The sequence below is a fragment of the Elaeis guineensis genome, chromosome 2, assembly GCF_000442705.2.
Source record: "Elaeis guineensis isolate ETL-2024a chromosome 2, EG11, whole genome shotgun sequence".
Lineage (NCBI taxonomy): Eukaryota > Viridiplantae > Streptophyta > Magnoliopsida > Arecales > Arecaceae > Elaeis > Elaeis guineensis.
Genome location: NC_025994.2, coordinates 91,054,324 through 91,065,769, shown reverse-complemented (window position 1 = coordinate 91,065,769; position 11,446 = coordinate 91,054,324). Strand labels below are relative to the sequence as shown.

The 11,446-nt window shown below is 36.0% G+C and overlaps 1 protein-coding gene across 4 annotated transcripts; it reads right to left on the bottom strand.

Annotated features, from left to right (window-relative positions):
- Nucleotides 1–1,303: 1,303 nt before the first annotated feature.
- On the bottom strand, nt 1,304–10,310 carry LOC105053568 (uncharacterized). Of its 4 annotated transcripts, XR_833478.4 has the most exons (13): nt 9,948–10,309; nt 9,704–9,813; nt 8,793–8,862; nt 8,440–8,584; nt 8,189–8,326; nt 6,664–6,803; nt 3,613–3,660; nt 3,256–3,366; nt 2,987–3,165; nt 2,768–2,889; nt 1,888–1,964; nt 1,580–1,806; nt 1,304–1,489 (listed from the first exon to the last, which is right to left on the bottom strand). XR_833478.4 is itself a non-coding variant. In XM_010934815.4 (12 exons), exons 2-12 carry the CDS (start codon nt 9,798–9,800, stop codon nt 1,696–1,698), a joined length of 1,257 nt encoding a protein of 418 aa, XP_010933117.1. In that variant the 5' UTR covers nt 9,801–9,813; nt 9,948–10,310; the 3' UTR covers nt 1,304–1,695. The 4 variants fall into 4 exon arrangements, 3 of the variants coding, with proteins under 3 accessions (XP_010933117.1, XP_010933104.1, XP_010933087.1); XM_010934815.4 differs by having other exon boundaries at nt 1,304–1,806; nt 8,440–8,603; nt 9,948–10,310; XM_010934802.4 differs by having other exon boundaries at nt 1,304–1,806; nt 1,888–1,954; nt 9,948–10,310.
- Between the last annotated feature and the right edge of the window lie 1,136 nt (nt 10,311–11,446).

Genomic DNA, 11,446 nt, shown 5'->3' with positions numbered 1-11,446 from the left:
ACAACAACAAAAATAAGAAAAAAATAGAATAGAAAATTTTATATCTAAATAATTTTAAAATTATTTTAAATATTTATCTTTTTTAATTATTTTGCCGTCTAAAAATAGCTTTTGAGTCGGTTTATCAAGCATACAGAATATGTACCATTGTTTATGTAGCAATGGATCCAGTGCTCTTGCATCAAATCCAGTGATCGTGTTAAAATGGCAGTCTGTGTTATATGGGTGGCTGACATGCCACCAGGGCTTTGGTTTGCGTGCTTAATACACTAATACATTTTTGCCACCTGGGCTTTGGTTTGCATGCTTAATACACTAATACATTTTTGCCAACTACTAAAGTGTATATCTAGAAGAAAGATTCGTCGGCATCTAGAGTTCTACTGGTTATCTAAAGTTCATTACAGATATACACCGTCCCAAATTAAAGTATACGAAAAACTCGGATCTGGATATGATCCAAATCAGATACGAGTCAAAATATAACTACTATATTTTAATTATCATATAGCTAATTACTATTAATCATATAAAATAGATAATAAACTATATCGTTCTCAAATAAATGAAGATATAAAAATAATTTTAAACCTGTCTTTCTATTAAAGATATTGCTCATACAAATTTTAAATCATAATTTAAAGGATCAAATATACCTCATACAAATTTTAAATCATAATTTAAAGGATCAAATATATCTGGATCCTAATAATATTGTGTTCGGATCAGATTCGACCATAAAGTAGAAGATCCAAAATTGACTTAAAAATTACACGGATTGGGATAGGTTGGATCCAAATTCAATAAACTCAAATTTGACTCCAAAAATGAAACAGATCCAATTAAAAAATCCGACCCCACTCGATAGATCCTTTAAAATAGATTGGATTAAATTTAAATGGATCAAATTAGACCACAAATCAACCCAGATCAACCCAACCCATTTACAGCCTTGCATAGTTGCATGAGTAGGATAAACCAGGTGAGTGGCTTTTTGAGTTACATTTTTGAGTTTACATATTTTTTTAATTTTTATCAAAACATACAAGATCTCTCGTGGGAAGGTTATGGAATCCGGTTGGCCGCACAAAGATGAATTTCATAACAAGAGGCAAACTCCTTATGTGTTACGTGGTGTTTATAAGATCAAATAGCAAATAGAAAAACTGAACAACGACTTGTCCTTTATTTACCAAAAATACGCCTGAACCAAAAAGGGAGAACAATATCCAGTTGACGTGCTCATGTTTGATGCTAGTGACTGGTGATATGCACTAGAACAAACAGCATGAAGTTGTAAAAATGTTGAAGTTTGTCTAAACCATTCTTTCCACTGTATTCAATACTAGACGTTCTTTACAATACTAAAATTGAAAAAACCCCAATAGCAACACAAAATAAGAGGACAGAAAAAAAAAAAAAATTATACAACAACAAATACCAAGATAAGTTTTCCGTACTCTGGTTACCTATAGGCATAAGGCTTGACCTGAAAAATTGAAGCTGTCATTTTTAGAAACCACATCTGTGCAGATTAAAGAAAGGATATGCTATTGCAATTAATTTTTCCAGACGACACCTGTGCAGATTACAGAAAGGATATGCTATTGCAATGATGCTGTCAACTTGTCTCTGTGATTATTGCCATGTTTGGCTGCATTGATCAATAGGATTCCAGGGCAGTGCACAGAAGAGTCAAGTTGTCTTTGCTCGCTTCCAAACAATCACTGTTCCATCTGAATCCGATGAGGCCAACAAGTTCTCCCCATGATTCCAGGCAACTCCTATAACTGAAGAACCATGCCCCTGCCGTAACAAATAAATCAGCATTGCAGGGACAAAGTTTGAGGTTTTATGCATGCAGCAAAATCCTGAAAGGAGGCAGACCTGCAGCTTATTTACGCATGTGTGCTTTGGCCGAGTTAAATCATAGAAGTAAACATTTGAATCCTCACTGCCAGAAACTAAATGTTCCACAAATCAGTCAGTCAATAATCTGTGAGTTTAATAAAATGAACAAAAAAGACATACTAATGATATTTATATCATCAAAACAAGTGCAATTGTCATAAAAAAATCATTTCACTGCAATAAAAAAGGAAATTACGTCTGCAAGTCTGGAACAGCATGCAGAGTACACACATGTTTGAAGTGTTGATTCATATCAAACAGGACACTTTTCAACTAGCAAAAGGGGTGATAATCTGGAACATAATCAAGACTGAAGCCTGATTATCAGTTACGGTCCAAGGGTTCTAACAGTCCAGTCAACTATCTATAGGTGGACAAAGATACCAATGCAACCAGTTCAGAAATGATGCAATTGTAAAATTCAAGAGAACATGGATCTTAAGGTTTCTCAAAAAAGTGAGTCTTCCACCATATCCAGATATTGAGTTCAGATATCTTTTTTGAAAGATAAATGGAGGTCAAATAATATTTTGCAATACAAATGTTTTCATGATATTGTTTTGGCAAAGCAGAGGGTTAAGTTCTATTCCAAGCTTCCAACCAACCAAGAGGACCTTTATAAGGTAGATAAGAAGCTTCATAATTCCAACCATGAAGCAAAAGCTAGACATTCAAATAGCCTATTTTTTTAAGACAATCTGCCAGGACATTGTTTTATCTCCTCAATACCTCTTCTTCCATCTCCTAATATCATGCAGGTTAGGACCTAATGAATATTTAATCGGTGATTATGAAAATACTACTTCAGGTATCACAGGTAGTGCAGGCCATTAGAACCTCTAGGAGTGATATGTACCTATAAATTCCCCTTTTTCAAGAGAAAGTAGAGGGCAGAAAGAAGCGCGAATACTGTGCACCCGGGGAGATAATTTGAGAGAGCACAGAAGAGTCAAATACCCTTGCACCTCCAAGGCAACACTGCACGATACAGCATAATTAGATGAGCACTGAAAGAAAGCTCAATAGCTTAAGATATAGATTGATGGAATTTCCAATGCAAGAGATGAAAGAAAACCTGAAGAAATAAATGTTTCCATCTTGAGAACATATAAGAAGTACAGGACCTCGTGCCACAAGAGAAAAAGTACGATACTGCACAGTTGTGATTGGAGATTTGCTCCTGCTACTCCTATTACGATGGGATCTGGATATGGACCCTGTATGGGAGTTCATGCTAATAGTGTATATGCATCCCTGTGATGTTCACTCAAGTTGCAACATTCTGGACACAATGTATTCTTTAATTAAATTAATGGACATGGTTCAATTAATATGACACTGTACCTGTCCATCGCCAGCAAAAATAAGCTGACCAGTATGATCATTATCCATAGCTGTTATTTCATTCTCAAAGAGAAGTTTGTTAATAACCCGACCGGTGCTAAAATTGATAACCTGAGGCATAATTTAAAACAAAGTAAGAAGGGGGGGGGGTGGCACGAGAGAGAGAGAAAAAATAAACAAATAAATTATGACAAAAGAAAGAAAAAGAAAATGACAAACTGATATGGAATTCTTAAAACCTCTAGAATTTTCTTGCTTTGAAATCCTTGTGGGACAAAACATTCGGTCTTCGCAACACAATCTTGCGAAATATAAAATTCTATAAAACATGGCATGGAGACAGAATAAAAACCTTACATTGATTTCTTTGTTTGCATTGCCAACTGAAAACAAGTTGTTATTCACCTGCAACGAGCATCAAGCAGATCAGAAATAAGCTGTATCTGCAAGGGGCTAGTTAGTTAGAATTGATGTTAATAGATTTCCATTTTGAGGACAAAATAATAACTGATATCTCATATTTTTCTCACATTTTTCCAGACAATAAAACATTTAACAAAAATGTGACAAAATTTATTGAAGTGGCATGAATTATGTTAACCATGAGAAAAGAAGAGATAAAAGGATTACAAGTCAACAAAATTTGGAGTTAAAGAACCAAACCAACATCATCCACCCAACTATTGCATCCATGAAATACATAAATGAAAATAACTCCCTGTTTCATGGTCTCAGTAGCACAAGGCCACAAATATGTGGCATATTTAGCCCCAAGTGTTTGTGAAGCCTTTTCAACTACCATAGGTTTGGTCCAAAGGAAAGAAAAAGAGAAAGCAAAAGATCATTATTTTTCCTTGACAACCTTTCGACATTGCATGGTTGCAGATTTGAAACATCCAAAGAGAAATTTCATCTGACTTTCAGAAGATCAAAGAAAGGAACAATGTAAAAAGCTAAAAATGCTTCTGAAATTCTCTATTTTGGTTGATACTGTTAGAGATTCAAATGCTTCTATCCACCTGTGCAAATTAGACACTACAGATTTCTTGATGGAAGGACACACTTTATTTGCTAAATATACAAGCTTTCTCATGTTGTTCAGCTGTCAAATCTATGGTATTGCTTCCCTGTTTCTACAGACCGGTACTTGAAGGAACAAGAAACACAAAAATCCGATCCTAGAAGAAGCAGTATTGCCCCACCCAAAATTTTTATTGTAGTTTGGCTCATTGTTTGCAAAACCAAGATTGAGAGAGCATCGAGGTTAAGAAGATTAGAACATTATGCATTGCAAGAGGCTGAAGGATTTTCCAATAGGCAAGTACATGTAGAAGCCTTTAAAAAAGAGGAGGTTCTGGCTAATGCATCTTGGGAATGGCAGAATACTCTTACTAATGACATTGACAAGCTCCAATAATTCACACATAAGGAAAGATAACTTTCTGTTGGTTGGCCTCTAGCTAATCAATAGGCAGACTGTTGAACTTCTAGTTAATGACAGCAACTATGTTGGAAAAAAAATTCTTTTGTCATGACTAATCATAAATGGAAGATCCCAAAACTTCACCATGAAAAGGTCTAAACTTGCATTACATGAGAAAAGATTACCGTGTAGTCATACAATTAAATCCTTCAGCATCAGATGCTCAAGGTATACTCACCTTTATGTAGGAATGAAAGCATGAAATTCTAAAGAAGTATCAAGAGGTTACTTAGTACAACATCTTCAATCCTATTGCAATTTTCCAAGGAAAACCTGTGTGAAGATTTTGGCTGAAGTTAAGCTAGGAACTCCATCAAAGAGGAATAATTACAAAAGTTATGCATTCAGTATTAAAACCTGTGCGGAGATTTCACATGAGATTAATGATGTGAATATGCAAAGTGTCTTTTCAAATTTTTCATGATTTTTCAAATTCTTGGTATTAAGAATTATTAATCAAAGTGCTAGTCAGCATGCATAATAGAACATGCTATGTACCGCACCAATGCCTTAGACATGCAGCATCAGCACAGAAACAACTGCATGCCAATGCTGGGCCAACAGTAATGCTAGCGTGTGTGAAACATTAGCAGACAAGGTTCACCATAGTGATGCATACCATCCCGTACCAAATGTGCTATATTGTATCAATACTGAACCGACACTCAGTCTGGGTGGAGTACCAGGTCTCAGTATGCCAATCGGACCCCATACCAAATGTGCTGATACTGTATCAACATGGTACCTATAGGGGATCTGGTATCAAGAGTATGAACCTTGCTAACAAGGCATCACAGATACCATGCCAGTCTCAGCTATCAGGCCTGCAATGGCACCACCATGAGATATCTTGATCCATGTTAGCCACAACCAAGTTAATCCCTACAATCAAGTACCTTAGTAATGTGTAGTAACCAACACATACCTAATGTTAGACTTAGGATTGGTGCAGCCAATCAGCACATGTCAAGATAAAGCAACATATACTTCAAAATGAAAACTCTCATGCATGCATGGTTTTCAAATTGATGGTAAAGGATGTAAAACTGAGGGGCATTCCTAAATTCTCTGACTTAGTACTCTATCTTGGCTTCTAAAATTTAACATTATCTTGGGGCTGACAGTGATCCATGGTCAGCTTCGACAAAACAAAACCAAAGGGATGATCATAACAATTAGGATTTTTGATCTGACAGGGCAATCTGGTACTCTTCTGATAGTTCCATAGGTCAAGATCAAGTGTACAAAGTGTGTGCAATGTGTTAGATTCTTTAAGCTGGTTGAAGTGCCAGTTCGGATCTGTATCGGGGCCAGTATATGTATTGACACCTGTAAGATTCTTCTTGTTTCCCTTAGTGCAGGTAATTTAATACAGCAGAATCCGATAATTTAAGAAGAAAAGATCTCAAAGGAACCTATAATAGCCTACTGAATTACTAAAAGGTGATACATTTAAAATAACTAAAGATGTAGTTATGATTTAAAAGACAAAGATGGCCTTGAAAAACACAAATAATATATCCTATGAATTGCTATTTCTAGTTGCAATATCCAGCAACCAACATTTGACTATGTAGTAATATGAAGCAGATGTACTTTTGGAACTAAAATCAGCAGATCGAGCTAGCAACTTAGGTGGCATTAATTTTCAGTGTGAGTTTTGTGTTTCTAGACTAAAGTAGATTCAAGGTGTTTCACAAGTTAGTGGATAAAGAAAAAGCTCAATCAAGTAACAATCATGAGAGTGCATGATCAATCAGGTTAATTTGCAATGTTGAGCACATATAAATTGCAGGATCCTTGTAACAGATACAGAGCATGTGTGCATGCATACACACTAAGGGTGAAACAACAAGCCAGTTTACATAAATATGTTGATACTTTATATAGGAAAACAAGAAAGAATGATATGAATCTTTACGCACCGGGTGGAAGCGAATGGATAATTGGGAAGAAACTCCATATATTACTCGAATGCAGTGACCTTTAGATATTTCCCAGACTCGGACAGTCTTATCCATTGAGGATGAAGCAATGTACTGATTGTTAGATGAAAAATCAAAATCTGTAATCTAGTTAGCAACTTGGGAATAGAGGAAACAAGTATTGGTGCAATAAGATGTGAAATCAAAAATAAAATTTCATGTGACCAACGTTGCAAATTCAGTTGAATATTTCCCAATTATTTAAACTGTAGAAATACAGTTGTTAAAAGACATAAGCATACATAAAGTGAAAGATGAATGTTAACTACTATGCAAAGTGGATGGACATATTTCAGAGATCAAGCATAAAAAGCTCTAGCAGATGTTACATGAATTAGACAAAGCTTATAATAACACTTGTATAAAGAGAGATGTCAAGATGAACAACTGGTGTTGGCTTAACACCACTAATATGAATATGTAATGGTCATTTTGTATCGCTTCAAAAAAATAGATTAATAGAATACAAACGATTTGCTATCTCTTCATTCACTTTTAATGTCCTCTTGTTTATCGTGACTTCCAACCAAAGTTCACTGTACTGATATGTACAATCATCGAGCATACTGTATCATACCGATGCCGAACCACCATTCGGTATGAGGGGTACTGAGTCTCAGTATGCTGATCTGACCCCCCGCACTAAACAAATTGATACTATATCGGCATGGTACCAATACAGAGTCCAATAGCAAGATTACGAACCTTGCTTCCACCCCTAGATTATGGAGGATGTCATCTCTCTAGTGACACGTTAACCAATTTGATGGTAGGGCCATCATCATATTTCAATTGTTCCAACCTATCCAATATCACCAACATTTACGGTACTCTTAAATACCTTAAAATTGATTGCTTAACAAGAAAAACAATTGTTCATACAAGGTATAGAGTTCCATAAATTGTTCATACAAGGTAAAGAGTTCCATACTAACCCTGTAGTAATAGTTATGCAGAATAAAGAGAAATGCTTTTACACGAAGGATGCATAGAGGCTTCAAGAACAAAATTTATGATGCATAGAAGCATTAAGTGGGGTTGGTCCACTTCATATGCAAGGCTCAAGAAAGTCGAGTTCTACCAGGTTCTAGATTTATTAGACAACAGTACTAAGAAAACAGATATCCAACATTCCTCATTAACCAATACACATTCCAGCTATATTGTAATGAATTGAAAATACCAAGTACTCGGAATGTACATATTGATGCATCCCTCCTTTTCACTTTCAAGAACTTTTCTGCTTCTTCCTCTATCTTCTATTTGATGTGTGACATGCCCAATTTTTAACATAAGTTCTAGCACCATCTCAGCCATAATTTACCATCCATTATATATTGAAACATATGGGACAATGCAATATGAGATAAAGCCAAGATATGAAAAATCATACTATAGCTTCAGGAATAAAAAAAATCAAGTAATAATAAATAAAGAGCTCTGGATTATTGACACGCGGTCTAACCTGTGATGGCTTTTGAATGTCCTCTTAATTGCTGAAGGATGGATGGTGGGTCAGAGACATGACAAATTGTCAGGTTTCCATCTGATGCACCATATGCAAGTAAATCGGAACTCATATGCCCAAATTTTAAGATTGTTACTGACAAAACAACATTTCCATGAGTTCTATCAGAAAAATATATAAGATATTATTCCTTGGAATGGTAGAAAAGAAAATGGTGACAAAACGCTGTTTTATGTATTGAAAATTACCTGAAGCTTTGCAGTTGTCAAAGATGCAGTGCATTCCAACAAATGAATATGCAGGTTCAACGAATCGAACCTGACGCTCAGCATCACCTATGCTCGAGCTGAAACTTGCACGATGGCTAAAAGGTTGGCTGGAAACTCTTAAGTCCTTCAGGAAAAAAATGGTACTGTCAAAATGTTTACATAATGGATTAGGAAGCAAAATAAAATCATATCACAGGAAAAGATAGTACAGATTAGTCATTTAAATGTGAAGCAAAGTACAAGCTATATAACTCTAGAGAGCAAACTTTCTTTTTTAGAAAATAAACTACCACAAATTAATACAAGAAAGCATGCAAGAATGCAGCACATACCCTGCTAGAACTCCGGCTGTCTGCCTCAAACAGAATAGACTGTGGGCCTGGAGATGAAGCCCAGCGCCCACTGATACATCAACAATGCCTTAATATCAGACTTGGGTGGAAGCACAATTGAAAATTTGAAAAAAGAAGTGCATGAGGTACGATCATAAAAAGTTAAACAAAAATGAAGACTACATATTAGATACTTCATCAATAAGAATATAAAGTATATATGCATATACTTTGCATAGATTTTGACAGACATCACCATATCCAATATGAACACAGTATGGCTCTTTCCAAAATAATTCAAAAAAAAAAAATTTACTTGGATGATGAAGATAAATTTTCGCATCCACACACAAATATATATAGCATTTCTATTTATGTGCACATTCTAAGTATAATTTTCTTCTTTCTGGATGGAGTATATTCTATTTTACATATGTCACGTGCAACCAGGCAGAGATAGCCGACACTTCTTTGATACTATGAAATTAAATGTCCACACCAGTCATATTAAACGTCTGTCAAGTTATGGATGAGTTGAAGGATTTAATCAATAAATAAAGGCCAAAAAACTTGCTTCACCTATTTCAAAAAAAAAAAAGGGAATTTGGTCATTTCTCTTGCAAAAAGAAATCAACTTGACAAAAATTTCCATGACAGATTTGAGTATGTAATATCCATACTAAAGATTTTACAAAATCATACAGTATTCAGTTCTGAGTATACTGATTTTCCAATATCTTTCCTATAGAAACTTTTTCAACCAAACGAAACATAAATTAGCAGTTCTCTGAAGCTGTTCTAAAGCAAGGGCCCTTCGACATCTAAAATTCAATTAATTCTGTCTATAGTTCAAATCCAACACCTCTGACTCCAAGTCAGGCCAATGAACACAACCTCGTCCGAATACCAACCTGTTCCCTGGGGTACTCGTCTGGCTCTGGTTAGCGGAACTGTCCCAATTCCTTGGCCTACGAATGAAATTCCGATACGCCACGTACCCTCTGCCATTGCATCTCCATTCCTTTTAACGCAAGAATCCAATTCAATTCAGTGCATTACCAAATTTTCCCAAGATTTGATCATTTTCTTGACAAGAATCAGCTAAAGATCCATTCAAAATATAAACCACAACCAAGAGATCAGAGACGTAGGTACCTTCCGGAGATCGATTGCCGGCGAGGACTGAGCCTTGCGGTGAAGGAGGAGGCGGCGGATCCCGACGTAGTCGGGGTCGTTGTGGCCGATCTGCGGCTGGAGGAGACAGCTCCAGAACTCCGGATCCATAGCCGGCTTCTCCCTCTCCGCCTCCGATTCCTCCCCCTTCTCCTCCATCCTTCTCTCTCTCGCTCTCGCTCTCTTCTTCCGATCAAGAATGAGATCACGCTCGCTCCCTAGTGGTAACAACTAATAGGTCGGATCTCGTGTGCAAGGGTTTGGGGTTTATTTAGAGTGGGAGAGGGGGAGAACAGAGAAGTCTAGTCTTCGTTGCATTCAGAAGAGAGACAGGACCTGTGAAGCGTGGTTCAACGATCATCAAGAATTTAATTAAGCCGGAGCCGGTTTGGTTTTTTATTGTGGTGTCGTCGGTGCTCTCTTCCGGTTCAGTTTTGTTCGTTAAAATGGAAAGAAATCGCCAGCCTCTTGTGCATTGGATACAACCTTGTTGGTACACATTTTATCGTATCTAATCATCATTCTGTAATGCAAGGATTGTTGATGATTTGAGACTGGACCTCTCTGTGTTTTTCTTTTTTTTTTTTTGGTAGAAGATGAAATGTGACATTACGAAAAGGAAGCTGTATCAGTGTACAAAAAGTGTATATAATAAATGGTAATAGGCCCACATATTATACACAAAACAGGATGATAAGAACGACATCTCTTGTTCAAATAGAGCATAAGAGAACTTAGACTCGAAATTTTGGCAGTCTCAATGCGAGTGATTCCCAAACCCTAAATTTAATTAGCCGAGGCAAATTGATTCATGACTCTTGGTTTTAATTATTAGTAGCTGACATGTATTGTAGAATTTAATTGCCAAGTTGATTAATAGTTTTAATTAATCTGGAGTTATCATTTTGGTTTATTTGGTGCTGTTTGATTCAATTTCTTGCAACGAGGATGGCATGGGGCAATCACCTATTGCTGATCACTGACCGGTAATGTGGAAGAAATTACAATGTCCTGATCCTGTTCAACCTATTGGTGAGATTGTGTTCGACCTACTGGTAGGATACAGTCCATGCTATTATGATGTGAAAATTAAGAATTTAGGCATCACTTTTAAATGTTTCTTTTTTAAAAATTCAATAATTTAAATATACTCGGTATAGTCCATTGTTTTTTTCAGATATAAATATAATGGTTTATTTGAATTTGGCTGATGCCATTTGCTTTGGAGTTCGGTCTGATCAGCGTTGTCCAAGGAATGAATTGCAAGGAATGTTGACGATTCGCTTGATGTTTAATTTCTAAAACCAAAGTTCATTTTGTTGTTAAAATATCTCTCTTCTTCCGTTTCTTCTCTCAAAAAAAAAAGAGAAGAAACTTCTTCTCTTTTGTTTTGAAAAAGACAAATCAATCCCCAACGTCTTTCTTTGCCCATCTTCTTCGTTTTTCTGCTTATCGACTTGATTGATTCGATCCATTTCAGT